This window comes from Carcharhinus amblyrhynchos, chromosome 13, assembly GCF_965287045.1.
Source record: "Carcharhinus amblyrhynchos chromosome 13, sCarAmb.v2.hapA, whole genome shotgun sequence".
Taxonomy (NCBI): Eukaryota; Metazoa; Chordata; class Chondrichthyes; order Carcharhiniformes; family Carcharhinidae; genus Carcharhinus; species Carcharhinus amblyrhynchos.
In genome coordinates this window covers 6,888,946-6,912,057 of record NC_137336.1, presented here as the reverse complement: position 1 = coordinate 6,912,057, position 23,112 = coordinate 6,888,946, and the positions used below count along the sequence as shown (strand labels likewise).

The window sequence follows — 23,112 nt, the reverse complement described above, 5'->3', positions numbered from 1 at the left end:
TATTACATAGACATGTTCTATTGGACTCACCAACTCACACTCATACACACGCAGACACACACAGACACACACAGATAAGCACACTCACTCACAGAGAGTCTCTCACGCACACACACTTTCAAACAGTAACAGTCACACACACACACTCACTCACACACAGTAAGACACAATCACTCCCCACTCGGCCAGGGCAGGTTTGAATATTTTATCGCTGAGGAGGTGTTCGGGATGATTGTGATGATACAGAGATTCGCGTCCTCATTGCGTTCTCGCGCAGACCGAGCTTCCCGGACAGAGGTCGGTGGGTGAGTGGGGCGGGGAGGTATAGGGGTGGGGGTGGGGGGTGGTTGGTGAGGGTTGGTAAGATGGGCCGTACAGGCGATGTTGCTGCGGTTGCTGTTCCTCGTGGTCTCCTTGGCCCGCTCCGAAATCTTGGCCACTGTGTTCCTTTAGGGAGTCGGTACCTACACGGGAGGGTGATCGAGCGCGGCCAAACGGAGAGCGAGCGGACGCCATATTAAAAAAGGAAGACACTCATCTTCTTACTGCTCGCGACACTTCAAATCACAGGTTGTTTCTTTCCCACATTTGTTGTTGATAGGTCCACTACTACTACAGCGCAAATGACAACGTTGAAGCATTTGCAAATATCTTCAGCCTGAAGAGGGAGTGAATAATTCAACTCGACGTCCTACTGATGTCCTCAGCACTATAATTGCTAGTCTTCGGTCAATTCGATCAACTCACGTACTTTGAAGAAACGATGGAAGGTAATGGATACTGAAAATGCTATGGGTCTTGGAAAAATTCCAGCAATTGTTCTGAAGATTTTTCTAGCCCATATCTCGTCACGCCCATAGCCAATTTATTCCAGGGCAACTGCAACACCGACATTTGCCCAGAAAAGCGGAAAGTTGCTCTTGTAACCCCTCTCCATCAAAAAAGTAGGATATATAAACCATAGCCAACTACCCACCCCATCAATCTACCCTCGATCTTCAGCAGGTTGCTGGAATCTGTCACCAACAGTGCTAGCAAGCAACGCTTATGAGCAATAACTTGTTGGCTGATGCTCAGGTTGGGTTCTCACAGGGTTATTAAGCTCCCTTCTAACCTCATTATAACTTTAGTCCAAATAGGGGAGCAATGATTTGAAATCATGAGGCAAGTTGAAAGGGAATGCCTTTAACATCAATTGAACGTTTAACTGAATATAACATCAGAGAGCAATAGTGTGAAAATTCATGTTAATTAAAAAAAACATATTTTGGGTGGGAATATCGTATTTTGCTATAAAAAAGGCTAAATGTGTGTGTGTGTGTGAAAATTATTTTATTAATCTTGGAAAGATTAGTGGACACCTATCACCTGACCGAGTTGAGAGAAATGGAATAAAGCTGCAAGATGCATGCTTTAGTAATGAGACTTTCCTGGTCAAGTGGTGCGTAAGTAACTCGGCTAGGCTTAGAAATTTCTATTCGGAGATACCTTAAGGGAAGTAAAGTCTTTTGTTGCTTGCAAAGTTTTCGACAATAAACAAGGAAAGTTTGTTTATTTTTATTTGACCCAAAAGTGTGGCGATAGAAAACGATGAAATACGTTTATATTTTGGAGAATTTAAATTCAACGAAATGCTGAGGACAATGGAATCATAAATGAAATGAAAAAAGGATATTTACGTCAAAGTTTTGAGAGCTTAGTTGTTGAACTTGGTGAGGAAAACCTGCTAAAAACAACTTTGGGCTGTGAAAAGGTTCAAATCAGAAAGGCCCTGAGGCTGTAGAAAATATTTTTGTTTTGAAGACTTAGATTTCTGTGGAACAGCCGAGCTGAGTTTGAGAGGTCAAGCAATATGTCGTATTGCATCTACTGCAGCTTTTTCTTGGGCTAATATGATTGGATTTTTATAACTAAATTTCTATAAGGGAATATTGCTCAAACGGCATATACTTGTGGTCGGCCAAGCAGTGGATCTTTTTTTTTGGGGGGGGGCGGGGCGGGGATATTTTGTAAGATGAATTTTAACTGAGTAATTATAATATTTTGTACTTAAGTTTTCTATTCTTGTTGTTAATAATATTTTACATTTAGTTTTAAAAATATCAAAGGTTTTATTGGATTTTGTGCTGGTAAGATTAGTGAAGCTGATCAATCTCCTTGAAATTCTGCAGTCCATCTACCCACTTTGCTGTGAGCTGGAGGGTGAGGGACGAGTACAGCGGGAGGTAGTGGAGGTTCTCCAGGTTTCTGACTTAGCAACATTGAGGAAACGGCAATATAGCTCCATGTCAGGATACTGCGTATCTTGGAAGGGAGCATTTGGGCCAGGGCGTTCACATGTATCTGCTGCCTTGTTTTTCTAGGTACTCGGGGCAAAAAACGTGGAAGGCATTGGCGAAGGAGCATTGCTGAGATCTTGCAGTGCGTCTTGTAGATGGTACAAACTGCTGTCACCGTGGGTTACTGATGGAGGGAGACAATGTTGAATGTACTGAATGTCGTACGAATAAAATGGGCTGCTTTGTCCTGGATGATGTTGATCTCCTGAATGTTGTTTGAGTTGCAATCTTCCAGGCAACTGGAGAGGATACCGTTACGTCCCTGACCTATACACTATAGATAGTTGACAAACATGAATTGCTTCAGTATCTGAGGAATCACGAATGACTCCGAACATTGTACAATCATCAGGGAACGTTCCTACACTGACATTAAGATGGAAAGAAGGTGATTGATGAAGCAACTGAAGATTGTTAGCGCTTGACAGTACCCTCGGGAACTCTGCAGTGATGACTTTGGGCTCATCTGATTGATTTCCAACAAACACAAACATCTGCCTTTGCGCTAGGTATGACTCCAACCAAGTATTTCCTTTTGATTTACATTGACTCCAGTTTTGCTGGTGTCTCTTGATGCCATAATTTGTCAAATATATTTCTGTTCTTATATTTCCCGCAGTCTCTACCCCAGACCAGGTCGAGCAGCATGTAACTTTGGACTTGTCTAGCTCAGTGAGTAATGATGCTAACTTGCAACTCTGGCTGAGGAAGTTTAATTCCAGCTGTCCAACATTTTGTGCCTTACCATCCCCAGTGCTTCCTCTAAGTGCTTATTAAATTCTTTTACGTGATGTGCACGTCGCTGCCGAGGACAGCATTTAGTGTTCATACTTAATTGACTTTGAGAAAATGGTGATGAGTTGCCTTTCTGAACAGCTGCAGTTCCTTTGGTGTACATACAGCCATGGTGCTATTAGGGAGTTTCAGGATTTTTCCCAGTGACTACGAATAAGTTGTTTCCAAGTCGGGATAATGAGTGACTTGGGTGCGAACTTACATGTAGTTGTAAAAGCAAAATACTGCGGATACTGGAAGCTGAAAAATTATTATGGTCTTGACCTGTGCCCCTTTCCATTCGTTATCCCCTCTTTGTTGCTTGAGTCCAAAAGAGGTAGACGTTACTTAACCCCTTCTCAAGTTTTTTGCATGTGCAAAAGAACCAAACTCTCCTATTTTATCTTAAATCGACTCTGCTGCTGGTTTATAAATACAAGATATGATCATTCCAAACTAAAGGGTTGGGAAAATCGAAGGGAGAATCCAAAATCAAAAACCTTGACGTTTAATCCCCGCTCCCCCACCAACCGCTCCGTCTGCAACATAGGGATATTTTCAATTGTCGGGTGCAAACCTAGTAGTATGGTGTGAAAATAACCCGAATCTTAAGGGTGGATAGAAAACGTCATCAAATCGACTTCATTCTTATAAGTTTGTGCTATGTTTTAATCATATTTTTCAATTCTTTACATTTTCTAGCAGCAATTTATCATGTCACACAGGTGCATGAGAAAGTGATTTTTTAAGTGACTTTGTGAAGAATGTTTTTATTACTAAGACCACCTGGATTCCCCTCCCCCCTTATTCATGGTTACATAAATATGGCCAAGGTATTCACAAAACCTTCACATTTTCATTAACATCGATATATAAAAATAATTAAACACCCATTATCAATTTGGAGGCAAAATTATGTTGTTTTGTAACCTGAAAAAAAAGTTATTTTTCTTCGCTTCTGTCGTTCAGTTTATCTCTCGTCACCTTGTGAAGACAGGAGGCACCCAGTCCCAGACTTTGGGTTTTGGAAATATAAAAGACGCAGTTGGAACAAGAGAGCTTATTCACTTCTGCGCCGTTTTTCCAGATCTGGAAAGGAATATTGCGAATCTACATTCCGCATATGAACAAATTTATTCACGTGTTACAGATGCACATCGCCTCACATTTAAAGAAATTGCAATGCTAAGCTACTATTGTTTGGATAAAAAAAATCTGAATTGCTAATGGAACAAAAATGCACAACTTAATTGAAACCTTGACCTCGGTCTTATAGTATGCTTAGAAAAATTAGGCTCTGACTCTTTGAAAATGATGAGCATAATTTTGCTGCGCGCAAATTATATTTCTATTGATAAAGTCTAGTATTCCATGTACTTGTTAACAGTCTTTTTCAATCTGTCCTATATTTATGCTTCATTTCTGATGCTGCAGCTCTTTCAGGATCGTTTAATTTAACTTATAATGCCTCAACTTATTCATCAAACCAATGTGCCAAGAAAATTTCCTTCCACTGACGTTACATAACTACGCCAAAATTGTCAGAGCTGCGTCCCAAATGATAGATGTGTTATTCAAGATTTTCTTTCAGGATTTTTAACTCAGTATCAGAAACATCATGTAGGTGTTTTCCAAGATGACTTTGCCATATTTTGTTCTTCTACTGTCAAGGACCAGCTGGCGGACACATTCGCAGTCATTTTAACCCCTTCTTACAATGATCTGAGGTCCCTACCTACTTCAAGCAAACGAGCATGATCCTCATACCAAAAAAAAAAACGGGCAGCATGCCTTAATAGTTATCGTCGGATGGCTCTGACATTCCTTAGTATGAAGTACCTCGAAAGGTGAGTCATGCAAGAAATCAATCCAGCCTCCCAGATTGCCTGGATCAACTACAGCTCACCGATCACCACAACAGCCCCACAGCAGGTACCAATCCCTGGCCCTACACTCAACACTGGAATATTCGGATAACAAAGGCACTTATGTCAGATTCCAATTTATTGACTACATTTTAACCGTCCACACCAATGTTTCGACAAACCTCTGTGGCCTTGGGCTCGGCTTCTCCCTCCCTGACCGGATCCTAGACTTCCTAACCAACAGATTACAATCAGAAAGGATAGGGAACAACGCCACCTCCATTATCTTCAACATCCGTGCCCTGCAAGGCTGTGTCCTCAGCCTCTTACTATACACATAATACACCTATCACTATGTGGCCAAATTCCCCTACAACTCAAATTTCAAGTTATACTGATGAAACGACCACAGGTCGGACCTCAAACAATGATGATACGGAGTACAGGAAAGAGGTAGAGAATCTGGTGAATTGGTGCGCCAACAAAAATGTTTCCTTCAAGGAGAGACAGGCGTAGTGGAGGACGTGCTGCTATCTACATCAACGGGAGTGAAGTGGAAATCGTCGAGACTTTCAAGTTTCTATGTGTCTGGGTCACTAACAATCTGTCTTGATCCCTCCACGCCGCCGCTATAGCTAAGCAACCCACCAAAGTCTTTACTTTCTCAGGAGGCTAAGTAAATTCGGCAAGTCTGCGGCGACTCTCGCCAACTTTTACAGATGCAGCACAGAAGACATTCATTCTGTATGCATCACTGCGTGGTATGACTGCTGCTTTGTCCAAGATCTCAAGAAACTAGAAGAGGTCATGAACGAAGCCCGATCCATCACGCAAACGAGCCCTCCATTCACTGACTCTTTCTACACTTTACGCTGTCTCCGAAAAGCAGTCAGCATAATCAAGGACACAGCGCCGCCGGGCAAACTCACTTCCAACTTCATCCTTCGGGAAAACAAATGCAAAAGTCTGAGGTCGTGTGCCAAACAACTCAAGAACAACTTCTTTCTGGCTCTCATGAGACTGTTGAATGGACTTACCTTTTCATAAGTTGATCTTTCTCTACATCCTAGCTATGATATAGAAATATGGAAAATAGGAGCAGGGAGAGGCTATTTGGCCCTTCGAATCTGCTCCGCTATTTATCACGCTCATGCATGATCGCCCATCTCAATCGCCTAATCCTGCTTTCTCGCCATAACATTTGATCACATTCGCCCCAAAACAATATCTAACCCCTTCTTGAATTAATTCAATGATTTGGCTTCAACTATTTCATTCTGCACCCTCTCCTTTCCTTCTCTGTGAGCTGTATGTTTTGTCTGTGATGCGCGCAAGAAATATTACTTTCACTTGACACTAGTGCATGCCACAATAATAAATCAAATCAAATCAAATCAAAATGAAGTCAAAACTTCTCTGCATTGTATTTCGTCTGCCACATGTCTGCAGATTTACCTGTGATGCTCTCCTGAAGTCAATTGCATTCATTATCAAAATTATGTCCTGTATACCAAAGGCCCAAACCTCGGTCACTGAAATATAGTAAAAATATTAATTACCGATATTGTGAGGTAGTCATCATCAGCACTTTCCGTTCCTTTCGGAATTAGTGAATCAAGAAGTTACTGCCTCTTTCAACCCATCCACTTCATTGTTTATGATAGGCCTTTTATTATCACTCGAGGGAACGCCCATTGAATGCCCTTTACAAAATATTTTGAAATAATATTGCGGGGGGAGGGGGGGGGGGGGGGCGGGTGTGCGGCGATGTATGCATGCATAGGAAAAAAATGGCGACCTTTGGTGACGTGGAAGGTATGATTGCAAGCAAGCTTCGGACTACAGTCGCACATATGTATTGCAAATTAACTCTGAAAAAATATCTACTAACTTTAATGCATTTTATGCAGAGTTTTTTGATTGTGCACTCAAAAATTTGACACTTGCCGCTTTTGGAAAAGGCCAGCTTTGAGAACTGGTGCTGCAGTTATTGGTTGAGACTCTTCGTGTCGCTGTCGACCAATAAGAAGATGAGGCGCTGGGAGGGATCGACCCACTCCTCTGCCCGGAAAGCACAGAAGAGAATCGAAGAGACAGACGGTGACTGTGTTTCTACTGTGCGGCCATGTTCAAAAAAGCTGCACCCATTCAGTCTCTGCAATTCACGGCTCAAATTCAGTCTTGAGAAATATATTCAAATAATCGTTGTTGAAAGGCTGAATTATTAAAAACAATTGATAGATATTTCGATATTTTGGAAGAAATTCTATGTCAGAACGATGGTGAATGTACCGATGATCGGGGTCTCTTTTATTTCGCTGCATTGTTTTTGGCAACTTGTTTCGGCACAAGTTCGCTACTCGATTCCGGAGGAGCTGGAACGCGGGGCCTTTGTTGCGACCATCGCTGAGGATTTAGGATTAAACGTTTGGGAATTATCGGCTCGCAAGTTTCGGCTGATGTCCGATGACGGAATGCAATATATGGAGGTAAATTTGGAAAACGGGAATTTATTTATTAATGAAAGAATCGACAGAGAGCAGCTTTGCAGACAAATCTCTGCTTGCTCCCTTCATTTTCAAATAGCGCTCAATGACCCTATCGAACTGCACCCTTTCGCAGTAGAGATCCTTGATGTAAATGATAATTCACCCAGCTTTGAAAAGGATGAATTCTCGTTTCAGATCAGTGAGTTAATTGCACCAGGGGCGCGATTCCCCCTCGAGAGCGCGCACGATGCGGATATCGGCACTAACACAATCGGCATTTATGAGATTAGTCCAAACGAGCACTTCGGTATTAAAGTGCAGTCAATGAGAGATGGGAGTAGAAGGGCCGAACTGTCATTAGAAAAGCCATTAGACCGTGAGCAGCAGTCGACATTTCACCTTGTATTGACGGCCATTGACGGCGGGTTTCCTCAAAGGTCCAGCACGGCGCGGATTATCATTACTGTCGTGGACGTGAATGACAATGCGCCCGTATTCGATCAAGAAATTTACAGGACCAAAGTAGTCGAAAACGTCGCTGAACGCACATTAGTGATAAAGCTTAACGCTGCTGATTTGGACGAAGGCACCAACGCTGATCTAACATATTCTTTCACTAATCACGTTTCTAAAATGAATCGTGAGTTGTTCGCATTGGACCAAAAAACTGGAGAAATCAGAGTTCAAGGAAAAATAGATTTTGAAGAAGCACGTGTTTATGACCTCTATGTACAGGCCGTGGACAATGCTCCGCCGGGGTTGTCAGGACGGTGCAAAGTTGTAGTTGATGTAATTGACATTAATGATAATGCCCCTGAGTTACCACTGACTTTGGTGTCCAGCAAGGTGCCGGAAGGCACTCCTCCGGGGACTGTGATAGCGCTGATGAGCGTAACGGATCGAGATTCCGGTGAATATGGAGAGGTTCGGTGTCATGTTCCTGGGAATATTCCTTTTAAGCTCGAAAATCCTTTAAGAAACAAATATAAATTGATTACAAGTGATAATCTCGATCGCGAAACGGCCTCAGTGTACAACATCTCAATTTCCGCCTGGGATGGTGGGTCTCCGCCTCTTTCAACAAGTAAAACTATTATAATTTCGGTAACGGATATAAATGACAACGCACCAAGGTTTACGCAATCCTTATATAATTTGTATCTGTTGGAGAACAACACTCCGGGTGCTTCTATATTTGCCGTTACCGCTTTGGATGTTGATTTGGACCGGAATGGGGAGGTCTCGTATTCCATTCGGGATAATTCGACGCAAGAACTCCTTACACCAGTTTACGTCACAATTAACTCAAAAAAATGGGAACATATATCCGTTGCGTTCTTTTGACTATGAGAAACTGAGAAGTTTCCAGATTATAGTTCAAGCCCATGATGCTGGTTCCCCCTCATTGAGCAGCACGGCCGCAGTCAGTGTCATTATCCTGGACCAAAATGACAATGCTCCTTTTATTGTTTCCCCTTTAACTTGGAACAGTACAGCCACAGTGGAGATTGTGCCTCAGTCAGTGTATCCAGGTTACTTGCTCACCAAGGTAATCGCGACTGATGCCGATTCCGGTCAGAACGCGCGGCTTTCCTACCAACTGTTGGGGGCCTCTGATTCTGGTTTGTTTATACTGGGACCTCTTTCTGGAGAAATCAGAGGAACTCGTCGTTTAAACGAGGAAGACATTGTCGCAGAAAGTCTGGTTATCTGTGTGAAGGGCAACGGACAGCCGAGCCTCTCCAGCACGGCAACAATCTTCTTTTCAATTTTGTCCAATATTACCGAAAAATCTTTGGAACTAACTGATAAGCCAAGGCAGTCTGAATATTTTTGGCATATTAATGGTTACTTAATTATCTTTTTGGGATCGACTTCTTTTCTGTTTCTTGTCACCATCATTTTTCTACATGCCCTGAAGTTGAAACAAGACAGAAATGGTGCTGAAAACAATGGCTCGACAGTTTGTTGTTATAAGAAGAATTCGAATGATGCCTTTAATCGGAGACCTGAGGCTAGGGAGCCGTTCAATTATGCCTGGTCTGTCACTCTGGAACTTATCGTTATACTGTATGTTTATCACCAGAATCATCGAAAAGTGATTTCTTATTCCTTCAGCCCGTCAATCCGACTTTGCCTTTTAATGATCTGGGTGTTCGGGAGACCAGGGCAATAAAATGATTTAGAAACTATTGCCATGCTAGGAATGACGGACTTTCCTTCACTTTGGTGAAGAAATATCGTTGTGCGATGAGGCAGTGATTAAGAGCTTTTTGTCCATGTTTAACACCAGCAGAAGGACTGGCAAGCTAAATTGCTTTCATTTGTGTAGATGACCTATGTGTCTGTGGTGCTGAATATACACGCCGCTTTTAGTAAATCCTCCATTGAGGTTAGCACAAAATCTGGTGACTATTTGCTTCATTCTGCTTTGGTGAAATTAATATCATTGTGTTCCCCCATCATTTTCCCCCTGTTGATGAGGTGCTGTTGTGTAACATGTGCATAAAATTGGTTTGTATCCGAAGTATAATTTCAGCACCCGAGTGAACCCATCAGGATCGTTTCACAGAACTAAAATTTATATTTCGGATGCCAGGTTGTTTTAAAATAACCGGTTGTCCCAATGCACGCAATGAGAATTTCGACAGTTTTTGAACAATAATACATGGATCTGAAAATGCTGCACATTTTCCAAAAACAAATTATACACTCATTAAATTGAATATTCCAAAAAAAAATCTCTCTGTTATGTTCCGCCTTAATAGAAAGCTGGGCAAATAATCGTCGTATTCCATATTCAATTGGTTAACGAGGAGCTTCAATCTCACTGCAGTTTTTTTTTATTTTTTGAAATTATTCAGCTTCCATATGAACGTCATTACACCATCTCCTTTCAGCACTTTCTCAGTTGCCGCATTCCCAATCGTCACAATTTACGAGGGGGAATCTCCTCATTCCTCCTGCCAGTATGCCAATTGCATGAAATCCACGCTCCTCATGGGTTATAAGGAAAACAGGTTTTCACCATGTTCGTTATCAAAACCTGTCATAATTCTGAACAAATCTGTTAAGTCTCCCCCTAACAATTTTTGCTCTAGGGACGGAAGATAATATTTTATAATCTCCCTCCACGTAGCTAAATTCAATCGTTCTCGATGCTTCTCCAACAAATCTGTTGTGAACGTTCTCCAATGCACGGTCAACGAGGTGATGCTGTCTATGCGTTAGGACATAACTACAGCCTGGTGTGTAGTTCTGAAATTCGAAGGATGTGAAAAAACTAGAAAGGGTGCAGAGGGGATTTTGCCAGGATGTTGTCTGGGCTGTAGAGTTTTAGTTGTCAGAAATATTGGATAGAATGGGATTATTTTCCTTATAGCAGAGGGGACTGAAGGGGAAGATGATTGAGATATATAACATTATGAAGGGCTCCCGGAGGAAACCCACGCACACGCAGTGAGAAAACGTAATCTCCACACAGACACCCCAGGCCAGAATTGAACGCGCTTCCCTGGTGCTGTGAGGCAGCAATCCTTTTTTATTCTTCAAAATACAACTCGTTCAAAGGGTTGACGACATGTTTTCCTTCAGCCATGACCTCTGCTCAATGGTTATCTTACAACTCAAATGAAGTGCTTTTTTTAATGCACTTTCTGGCCCCACGACACTTCCTCGCCCCACCCCCAAATTAGCTCGGCAATGTCTTGTTAAGATGAAGCAATGTTTCTTTCTTTCTTATTACTTCTACATCTCGACCACAATCATCCGGACTGTGAGTTCTTCCCACTCAGGCGTTTATTACAAGCACTTTCCTTCATCTCTGCCACACAACTCAACCAGAAACTATGGTGGCTGCACCTTTTGCTGCCATTTCGAATAGTATTAAACTCCTTTCCTGGAGAGAATCACTGCTTCCCCACTTATGATCGTACACGAAAGAACCCCCCCCAACCCCCCCCCCCCCACCCGCCAGCTTATGGTCGTCGTTCAAACCCAACTCTTGGAGCCATCCTTTGATCACGCTTCGCAGTGGCCAATTCTTTGAACCAGAGACCATCCTGATTATGCATGGTTCTGCTCGTGTTTTTTTTCTCGCCTCTCATGTTAGTCAGAACATTTCACGAATATAAATCGCATCACAGCCAGCTTTTATTTTCAATTTTACACCTGTGGCTGAATTTAACTGTGAATTTAGTTAGCTGTGCTCGTGCCTGTTACATTATGTTTTTTACATTTCCTTGCTCATGTCAAACAGTAACATTTTCAGTATGGATTTGGGGTGGCACGGTGGCACAATGGTTAGCACAGCTGCCTCAGAGCGCCAGGGGCCCTGTTTCGGTTATCCGGTTTGGGTCACTATCTGCGCAGAGTCTGCACCTCCTCCCCATGTCTGTATGGGTTTCCTCGAGGTGCTCCGGTTTCCTCCCACATTCCAACAATGTGCGGGTTAGGTTGATTGGCCATGTAAAATTGCCCCTTAGTGTTAAGGGAACCAGCAGGGTAAATATATGAGGTTACGGGGATGGTTTCTGGGTGGGGTTGTTTTTGGTGCAGTTTCGATAGGCCAAATTGTCATCTTTTGCACTGCAGGGATTCTATGATTCAGTTTTTCAACAGTAAGACGTTGACAGTTATTTTGATTGCAGCCGTACTGAACGTGTTACCCCATTATTCAAAGACAGTTTACACTTTATGCGACAGTTCAATCCAAAAGTAGCACAACCAACGCTACTGATCGATATTATGGAGTTTTGTTTGAACATTCCATAGACTGTTGAGTAATATAAAAAGGATGCATATCGAATTGCATCTATGCCTCCACACGAGCTGTTTTGGTTCTTTTGTGGTTGACAAATGTCCTTCGTCCCTGGTGCCATCACATCAAGTCAGTTCTGTACGCAATCCAAACAATGCACAATGTCCCTCATGCGTGAAAGCATTGGCCATAATACTCCAAATACGTTACGATGGAAATATCCAAATTGCATTGATATGTGTGAATTCCTATATATCACATAATTTATTGAAGTTGACTTGTATTTCCCAAGCTCTTTGCTTCGCGAATTCAATTATTCGAACACTTAAATTTTGATTTTTAAGGTCTAAACTGTAGTTTTAATGGAATCCCAACAAATATCAATAGCTTACTCTCCATTACAGTTGCCCTTGCAAATCATGTGGAATTCGGCGGGGGAGGCAAATTGGGGAGGACTTTGGGAATAGGTGATACTTCAGGGCGAACAATTATGGTGGAAGGGAATGAGCTGCAGGCTCCAACAATTATAACAAGGCTATTGTTTACAGAAGTGAGCATGAAGTCATATTAAAATTGAACTTCGCTGTTTTCCATGTACAGGCCTGTTTTCCTTCACGTATCATTCAAGTAGCTGATGGTACGCAATGTAACGGCGTACTTAAATAGAGTGTCTAAGATAACGCAATAGTACAACATATTTTTGTTATTGATGTTAGTTGTGGCAAAATCTAATAATATGTCAACTTCTGACATAGAAACATTCTTTCGTTTCAGGTTTTAGGGAGTTAGTAAATAAGCAGAAACTTATCACAGGTTCTGCGTGCTCAGAATCGGTGGATTGAGTGTCTCAACTTGTAACTGAAGAATTGGTGTCGGAGGGAGGACATCGGTTTTCTGAGGCACTGGTTCTGGTTCTGGGACAAGTGGAACTTGTAATAATGGGTGGGTTGCTCCTTAGCAGAACCGGGTCCACCATCTTCGCAGGCAGATTTTTTTTGGGAGGGTGCGGGGCATTGGTTAAAGTAGCTGGGAATTGTGATGTAACCTGAAAGGGGGCTCAGGTTGGACAAAATCAAAACAAGAACATGCAGAGGAAACGTCGCAAGCGCATGTAGAAGGCAAGCATCAAAAGCATTAGACTGCAGAATAACTCTTAAAGTGACAAGGTTAAGGGCAATTTAACTGAACGCACGCAACATTTGTTCCAGGGTCAATGACTTGAAGACATATGTAAGGGGTAAATAGCCATAACAATTGCCATTTCAGAAGTGTTATTACAGGATGACCAGTACTAGCAACTGAATATTCAGGGTTATTCATCGTTTAGGAAATGCCAGTGGCATGGAAAATAAGGTGGGGTGGCTCTGTTAATAAGGGATGAGATGGGCCCATTAGTTACGGGGTGTCTTAGGTCAACCAATCCAGCTATAAAATTAGTTTGGATGGAAATGGAAACAGCAAGGGAAAGTAAGTATTGGTGGGATTTTTTCCCGGCCACCATCTGTGGTGCAATATTTTGTGCCGTGTAATTCAGAAAATTAGCGTTGCATCTAGCACGGGTGTTACAATGATGATAGGCGACTTCAATTTACATAAAGACTAGATAGTCCTAATCAGCACGAATGCTGTGGTGGATGACTCGCTGGAATGTGAATGAGATGCGTTTCTGGAGCAGTCCGTTCAGTATCCAACTACGGTTTTGGTCACATTTGAAAGAGAGAGCGAAACATGAGAACCACAAAATTGATAGTTGGATGTTAGTGGTAGGGAAAATATTAGAATTTGTTATAAAGTGTATGACAACTGGACAAATAATGATGAATAATATGAATCAACATGGAGTTTCCGAAGGAACATTATTTTTGACAAACCTGTTGGCGTTCTTTGAGGATGTTACTTAATGCAATTATAAAGTCGAACAAGTGCATGAGGTTTACTTGGATTTTCAGAAGGCTTTAGATAAGGTTCCACGCAGGAACTTGGAATAAAATTACAACTGTAATTTTGGGTAATCATAGATCTGGGGATATTGGGAGAATTGGCGTACGATGTTGATAATCAGCCATGACCTGTTTGAATTGTGCAGTGGACTCGTCGTGCCGAATGACAAGGCCGTAAGACAAATGGCATTCGGCCCATCGAGTCAGTTTCGCCATTCAATCATGGCTGACATTTTTCTCATCCAAATTCTCCTGCCTTTTCCCCATAACCCCTGATCCCCTTAGTAATCAAGAAACTATCTATCTCTGTCTTAAAGACTCTCGATGACCTGGCCTCCGTAGCCTTCTGCGGCAAAGAGTTCCAGAGATTCACCCCTCTCTAGCTGAAGAAATCCCTCCTCATTTCTGTTTTAAATGATCGTCCATTTAACCTGAGGTTGTGCCATCTCTTATCTTTTAGAAAATGAAAAAAACTCTTTCTATCTTCTTTTATATTACTAGCTAGTTTACACCTCAGATTTCATTTTCTCATCCCTTATTGCTTTTGTAGTTGCCCTCTGCTCACTTTGAAAGGCTTCCCAATCCTCTTGTTTCCTACTAATCCTGGCCACTTTGTATGTTTTTTCTTTTGTGTCCTTGACTTCCCTTGTCAGCAATGGATGCCTCATCCTCCCCTTAGCATGTTTCCTCCTCCTTGGGATTAATTACTCTTGTGCCTCCCGAATAACCCCTAAAACTCCTGCCATTGTTGTTCCACGGTCTTCCTTGCTAGAGCCCCTTTCTAATCAACTCTGGCAAGTTTCTTGCTCGTGTCTTTGCAGTTACCTTTATTTAATAGTAATACTGTTACATCTGATTCCAGCTTCTCTCTCTCAAACTGCAGGGTAAATTCTATCATATTATGGTCACTGCTCCCTAAGGGTTCCTTCACGTTACGTTTCCTAATCAAGTCTGCCTCATCACACATCACTAAATCCAGTATTGCCTGTTCCCTAGCAGGCTGTGTCACAAGCTGCTCCAAGAAAAAATCTCTTAGCCATTCCACAAATTCCTTTTCTTGGGATGCACTACCTACCTGATTTCGCCAGTCCACATACATATTGAAGCCCCCCATGGTTCTTGTAGTATTGCCGTTTTCGTATGCCTTTTCTATCTCCTGATTTATTTTCTGCACCACATCCTAACTATTGCTAGGGGGTCTAGTGATAGTGACCACAATTCGGTTACGTTCACCTTAGTGATGGAAAGGGATAGGCATGAACCTCGGGTCAGTAGTTTTAGCTGGGGGAAGGGTAATTATGAGGCCATTAGGAGAGAATTAGGAAGCATTGATTGGACTAGGAGATTACAGGGACTAGGAACGTCTGAAATGTGGAGTTTTTTCAAGGAGCAGCTACTGTGGGTCTGTGATAGGTATGTCCCTGTCAGGCAAGGAGGAATTGGTAGGGCTAGGGAACCGTGGTGCACAAAAAAAGTTGATTTGTTGGTTAGGAAGAAGAAGGAGGCTTATGTTCGGATGAGGCTTGAGGGCTCGGGTAGTGCAGTAGAAAGCTTTAGATTGGCTAGGAGGGAGTTGAAGAGGGAGTTAAGAAGGGCTAGAAGAGGGCATGAGATGACTTTGGCTGATAGGATTAAGGAGAATCCTAAGGCGTTCTATAGGTATGTCAAGAACAGAAGGTTGGTTAGGGCAAGATTAGGGCCAGTTACAGACAGTAGGGGGAAGTTGTGTGTGGAACCGGAAGAGATTGGAGAGGCATTGAACCATTATTTCTCTTCGGTGTTCACGCAGGACGATATGAATGTAGCTGAGGAGGTCACTGGGGTGAAGGGGTGTAAAATAGAAAGTATTGTAGTTGATACAGAGGATGTGTTGGATATTCTAGATGGGTTGAAAATAGATAAGTCCCCTGGTCCGGACGGGATTTACCCTAGGATTCTATGGGAGGCAAGAGAGGTGATTGCAGAGCCACTGGCTCTGATCTTCAGGTCGTCGTTGGTCTCTGGTATAGTACCGGAAGATTGGAGGACAGCGAATGTTGTCCCATTGTTTAAGAAGGGGAGCAGAGACTTCCCTGGGAATTACAGACCAGTGAGTCTTACTTCTGTAGTGGGCAAGGTTTTAGAAAGAATTATTAGGGATAGGATTTATAGTTATTTGGAGAGTAATGAATTGATTAGAGATAGTCAGCATGGTTTTGTAGCGGGAAGGTCGTGCCTTACTAACCTTATTGAGTTCTTTGAGAAGGTGACCAAAGAGGTGGATAGGGGTAAGGCAGTAGATGTGGTGTATATGGATTTTAGTAAGGCGTTTGATAAGGTTCACCATGGTATGCTTCTGCAGAAAATGCAGATGTATGGGATTGGTGGTAATTTAGGTACTTGGATCAGGAATTGGTGAGCAGATAGGAGACAGAGGGTGGTGGTTGATGGTAATTATTCATCATGGAGTTCGGTTACGAGTGGTGTGCCTCAGGGATCTGTTTTGGGGCCACTGCTGTTTGTAATCTTTATTAATGATCTGGATGAGGGTATAGTTGGGTGGATTAGTAAGTTTGCTGATGACTCCAAAGTCGGAGGTGTGGTAGATTGTGAGGAAGGGTGTCGAAGTTTGCAGGGTGACTTGGACAGGTTGCAGAGCTGGGCCGCGAGGTGGCGGATGGAGTTTAATGCGGAGAAGTGTGAGGTAATCCATTTCGGTAGGAATAACAGATGTGTTGAGTATAGGGCTAACGGGAGGACTTTGAATAGAGTGGAGGAGCAGAGGGATCTAGGTGTATGTGTACATAGATCCCTGAAAGTTGGGAATCAAGTAGATAAGGTTGTTAAGAAGGCGTACGGTGTCTTGGCGTTTATTGGTAGGGGGATTGAATTTAGGAGTCGCAGCGTCATGTTGCAACTGTACACAACTCTGGTGCGGCCGCACTTGGAGTACTGTGTGCAGTTCTGGTCCCCACATTACAGGAAGGATGTGGAGGCTTTGGAGAGGGTGCAGAGGAGGTTTACCAGGATGTTGCCTGGTATGCAGGGGAGGTCCTATGAGGAGAGACTGAGGGATTTGGGGTTGTTTTCACTGGAAAGAGGGCGGCTAAGAGGGGATCTTATAGAAACATATAAGATGATTAGAGGTTTAGATAGGGTGGATGGTGATAGCCTGGTTCCTCGGATGGAGAAATCTAGCACGAGGGGGCATGGCTTTAAATTAAGGGGGGGTAGTTATAGGACGGATGTCAGGGGCAGGTTCTTTACCCAGAGGGTGGTGAGGGACTGGAATGCCCTGCCTGCTGCAGTTGTAAATGCGCCTAGTTTGGGGGCGTTTAAGAGATTGGTGGATAGGTTTATGGACGAAAAGGGATTGGTTTAGATTAGTGGGTCAATGTTTTTTTTTAAAAATAAGACTGGTCGGCGCAACATTGTGGGCCGAAGGGCCTGTTCCGCGCTGTAATGTTCTATGTTCTATGTTCTATGTTCTATGTCTGTACAGAACTCCCATCAGGGCCGTTTTACCTTTGCAATTCCTCAACACTGTCCACAAAGATTCTATGCCTTCTGATCCTGCATAACTTTTTGCTCTCGATTTAACTACATTCTTTATTAACACTGCAATCCTAGCCCTTTTGCCGATCTGCATGTCCTTTCAATTGGACACATATCCTTGGATATTTAGATCCCAGCCCTGATAGACTTGTAGCCATGACTCTGTGATGCCCAGAACATTGGACCGGCCAATTTCAATGTGCGCAACCAACTCACTTATGTTCTTCCATATACTGTGCGTATTTAGGTGCGACACCCCCAGTCCTGCATTTATCAATTCCTTTCTCATACTTGTCACCTTTTTTTTGCTCTGCTCGAGGTTAGATTCCTGCCACCTTCTATACTTTCTGTTCATGTTCTTGAAAATTTGCTAACTTTTCCTGAGCCTTCAGCTCCTTTAACTAGTTAAAAGCCCTCATTATTAACCCACAATTCTACCCTCCCCTTTAAGCTTGATTTTCTAATTCTCCTTACAACTGAACGCCCTCCTTTATTTAGTTTAAAGCCTTATCTACATCCCCAGTTCTACGATTCGCCAGGACTCTGCTGCCAGCATGATTCAGATGATGACCATGTTCTGTGTTCTTTGAGCCACGTATTCGCCTCTTAGTGTTATTGACCCTGTGCCAATTAGTTCTTGTCTCAGGTAGTAATCAAGAGGTTATTACCTTTTTGGCTGTTCATACTTCCTTAAAAGAACCTTTGCTCCCGTTCTACCTATGCCATTGGTAACTGTAACCACGCCAACTGGATCTTTATCCTCCCACTCTAAATTCTTCTACAGCCCAGATGAGATATCCAGGCCCAACCACCAGGCAGGCAACACAACTTTCGGGATTTTCGATCCTGATCACAGAGATCAGTGTCAATTCCCCTAACTACACTATCCACAATGACGACTACATTTCTATATTCTCCCCTTATTTGATTGGCTCCTTATACCACGGTGTCGTGGTCAGTTTTCTCATCCTTCCTGCAGTACCCCTTTCGTTGTGCATAGGGAGCAAGAATCTGGACAAATTCAGGGACTGAGGCTCCTGCAACCCTACTTCCTCAACCCATCTATCACCTCAATTGCAGCCACGGCCTCCTTCTTTGACCATTGGCCAAATTCAAGTTATTTCATCTTAGTGGTGTGGCTACCTCCTGGAACACAGTGCCCAGGTATCTACCCCCCTCCCTAACGTGTCGCAGCATCTGAAGCTCAGAATCCAACTCATCCACTCTAAGCTGGAGTTCCTCAAGCAACCAACAGCTACTGTAGACGTGCTCACTGGGAACCACAATGGGGTCCACCAGATCCCACATCATACAGGAACAACACATCACCTGACTCTCCATCTCTATTGCACTTAATTTTTAATTTGGGTTTTAATTTTTTATATTTAAACTTTTTAAAATTATATATCCCCTCATTACCTCAGTCTCAACGCAATTTCTAACCAGTAATTTAAATGGATTTTCAAATGTAGTAGAACTCCTTGTTAGCCAACCAAATCACAGCCCTTCTGTTTTGTCACTTTTAAGTTTTTTTAGTCCGAACTCACAGTCAGTTTCAGAGAATCAAGAGTAGCACTAGCTTACCAATCAGCAGTCTCCCATGTAGCGTCTGCTGCCTGTTTCACTTAACTCCCTGTTTCCACCCAACTCCAAAAGCACTCCTCAAAGCTCGGCAGCACTCACCGTGCGGGTCTACTCTTATACCTCTTTCCATCCTTTTTAGTTCTTCATATTTTGGGCTTTTTCTTTCCTTTTCTTTGGCTGTGCATCGTTGGGCGCAGGTTGGACTTGTCACATTTATAGAGAGATTTTTGGGGTCGGATAGAGGGAGCATATATCCCCTTTTCTTCGTGCTCTGCCACTTTTCTTTCGGCTCACGTCCAACCCTTGTTGCTCCCCGTGATGCCTTTATTATGTGATCTGTTGTCTTCTTGACTCCTGGATCTTTTTCTTCTTATATATTGTATATTATTATCCATGTTAGCTTTTTCTTGTGTGTGATGACGTGTGGGGGGAAAAGAAGCGTGCTGTTCTGCTTCTGTCGTGTTTTCGGTGGTTAGGGGGAGGTTGTTGATGTGGTGTGCGTTAAGAGGAGGGAGCTGCTCGGTTGGGTGTTTACATGGTTGCGGTTGCTTGGATGGATGTCCAAGTGGTGTGTAATAATGACCGATGTTTTATTTTGGCTCTGTAACTTTGATTTTCTTCTGAGTGATGTGACTTTGCACGTATGTAGGTAGTTTCTTTTCATCGCCAAAGATTATTAAAACTTTATCACTGTTAGATTACACCGTTGAAAATGCACTTGAACTTAAATTCATGAGCCCTAATTTTTCAGTTACCCGAAGTGTAGGGCAAAAGCGAAGGTATCCTGATTCACATCAGTGGCCTCAGTTCTGCGTCTGTCAGGGGGATCTTAAAATAGCGAGCCCTCTGGAGGAGCAGGGTATTTCCGACAGCAACTTTTGCATTTCTGCCAGTGACTGCGAATACGCGATTCCAGAATTTGCTTTCAAATGCAGTCTGGAATGAAAAGAAACACTGATACACCTGCTGTGATTATTCAGTGTAACCTATCCAGATATTTTCCACCCTCATGATCGCAACAAAAGTAACCAAAATCACAGATGATTATTTTGTATGATTGTCACCGCAGTGTCCTACCCGCGACTTTCCTTTCTTCACTGAGGCCTTCGACATATTGGGCCAGAATATATTACCCAAATGTATTTCCATACTCTCACGACTAAACGCAACTACTACGATCCATGCATTCTGAAATAAGAACAATAAATATTGAAATTCTCATCAGATTAGACAGCATGTGTGGAGAGAACAGAGCCAACGTTGTATGGTCCATGATCTTTCATCAGACCAATATTCTCTGTCACTTCCCTAGCTTGTTGATTGCAATAAATGTCGATAATGTGTAATACAGTTCACTGGGTGATCATTCTCTCCCCGCACTTGGACCATTTCACTACTGCTTTGCCTTCAGGGGATTATTTTCAATCATAACATCATCTATATATATTTAATCAGCATCTACATATTATTTCGTTGGAAACTATTCTACTGCTGCATCATCAGTATCAGTCACTTCACAGACTTTATGTTACTGGGTTGCATGACTGCCATTGTGTTTTCGGCAAATTTTCTACGAAGAAAAATTTGGATACCTCCAAAGATATCGACAAAAGGCCGCTGTTGCAAGCTTCTTACCATTGCAATTAGTTAAGGGAGCCCGTCAACACCTCTAGTTTCCAAGAAGGCTAAGGAAATTCGGCATGCCCATTACGACTCATTACGATTTACAGATGCACCATAGAGAGCTTTCTCGATGTATCACAGTTGGTACGGCTAATGTTCTGACCAAGACTGCAAAAAACTACAACGTGTTATGAACGTAGCCCAGTCCATCATGCAAATCAGCTTCCCATCTATTGACTTCGCCTACATTTCTTGCTGCCTCGAAAAGCAGCCAGCATAAACAAGGTCCCTGGGGACATGCTCTCTTCCACCTTCTTCCACTGAGAAACGGATACAAACGTCTGAAATCAAGTAGCAACCGACTCAAGAACAATTTCTTCCCTGCTGCGATCAGATCTTTGAATGAAACTACTGTATGTTAACTACTGTGATCATTCTCTACACGCTAGATATGACTGTAACAATATATTTTGCACACTCTCATTTCATTCTCCCGTATCTTCTCTATGAACATTGGGGAGATGTTTTGGCTGTATAGCGCGCAAGAAACATTAGTTTTCGCTGTATTCCAATACATCTAACAATAATAAATCAAAACACATTCAGTCACATCAAATCAAATTTGCGGTTTTCCCGTCAATGGGGTGGATCGTTTCGATCTTTCTACATCTCTAGCTTTTCCAAAACTCTCCTTAAAATCCACCTATTTGACTATAATTTGGTCACACTATTAATCTCCGTTTTGGTGTATGTTCTTTAAGGGGCCATTTCTGTTAGATTATGTCCTCGGCTTTTACTGTTTTTGCAGATCGTAAGAAATAAGAAGCATTGTTGCGCACCTCTCTTTTCACTCGCACATGTTACTGATTTAAATAACAGCAAAACAAGTTTTGACTTTCAACTCCGTCTGGAACTTATTCCAAACATCAACCTTTTCATGACAATTTCGAATACTTACAGCTCCCAGTTCACGTGCATAAAAATGTTTGCCAGTCACTGAATGAGAAAATTACATTGTTGGAATGTTGTTGATGATGACACAGACACCTGCGTAGCCATGCCAGTTGTAAATGACAGTTCATCACTCAGACTTTTAATAGAAAGCTTACAGAGATAGTGATAGGAAACTAAGTGGATAGAGCCGTGAAGAAGGCTTATAGTGTGTTAACGTTTATTAACGGGGGATTTGAATTTAAGAGCAGTGGGTTTATGCCGCAACTCTACCGGACCTTGGTGAGGCTAGATTTGGAATATTGTGTGCAGTTCTGGTCACCTCACTATAAGAAGGATGCGGAAGCATTGGAGAGAGTGCAGAGGAGATTTACCAGGGTGCTGCCTGGTTTGGAGGGTAGATCTTATGAGGAAAGTTTGAGGGAGCTGGGGCTTTTCTCTTTAGAGCGGAGGAGGATGAGAGGGGACTTAATAGAGGCTTATTCGACGATGACGGGAATAGATAGAGTGGACGTGCAGAGACTGCTTCCTCGGGTGGATGTAGCTGTTACTAGGGGGTATAACTATGAGATTCATGGTGGGAGATATTGGTGGGGTGTCCGAGGTAGATTCTTTTTGCTCAGAGAGTGGTTGGGGTGTGGAATGCTGTGATAGTGGAATCGGAAGTTTAGGAACTTTGAAGCAGTCATTGGATAGGCGCATGGAGCACAACAGAATGATAGGGAGTGGGATAGCTTTATCTTGGGTTTGGACATAGTTCGGCACAGCATCGAAGGCCAAAGGGCCTGTACTGTGCTGTACGGTTCTATGTTCCATGTGCTATGTCGTTCGTGGACAATTCCGAAGGAGTATCTTCAACAGCTCACCACGATGTTTCTAAAATTGATTTAACAATAAGTATACATGAATCTGACGATTAACAATGGTCAATCAATGGGCAATTTCAAACTGATAATGGAACAGTGAATACATGGTTTACCTTTCATTGCACTTCTCAGTTTATGTTCTGAACCAAAAATGCAAGTGGTGCATGCAATACTCGCCAAAAGGCTGAACTTGGAAAAGAAACCGAACAGACACATTGATTATAGCGGATTAACAGGCAATTGTTCCATTTGTCATAAGTTTCTTTATTGAGCTCATTCTATGTGGCCGTCCTGATTATTGAGGGACACAACGTAAATATTTGGCTGACTTGTTCTTCACAAATGGATCTTGTCTTCTAACAACACACGCAATTCGTTTTTTACACGT

The 23,112-nt window shown here is 42.6% G+C and overlaps 1 protein-coding gene across 1 annotated transcript in view; it reads left to right on the top strand.

The window, feature by feature from the left end:
• Nucleotides 1-7,257: 7,257 nt before the first annotated feature.
• LOC145351635 (uncharacterized) overlaps nt 7,258-23,112 on the top strand; it is a 31,176-nt gene continuing 15,321 nt past the window's right edge. The window contains 4 exon segments of the mRNA XM_080201201.1: nt 7,258-8,775; nt 8,777-9,500; nt 9,503-9,636; nt 12,827-12,863. Coding sequence (XP_080057327.1) covers nt 7,258-8,775; nt 8,777-9,500; nt 9,503-9,636; nt 12,827-12,863 — 2,413 coding nt within the window.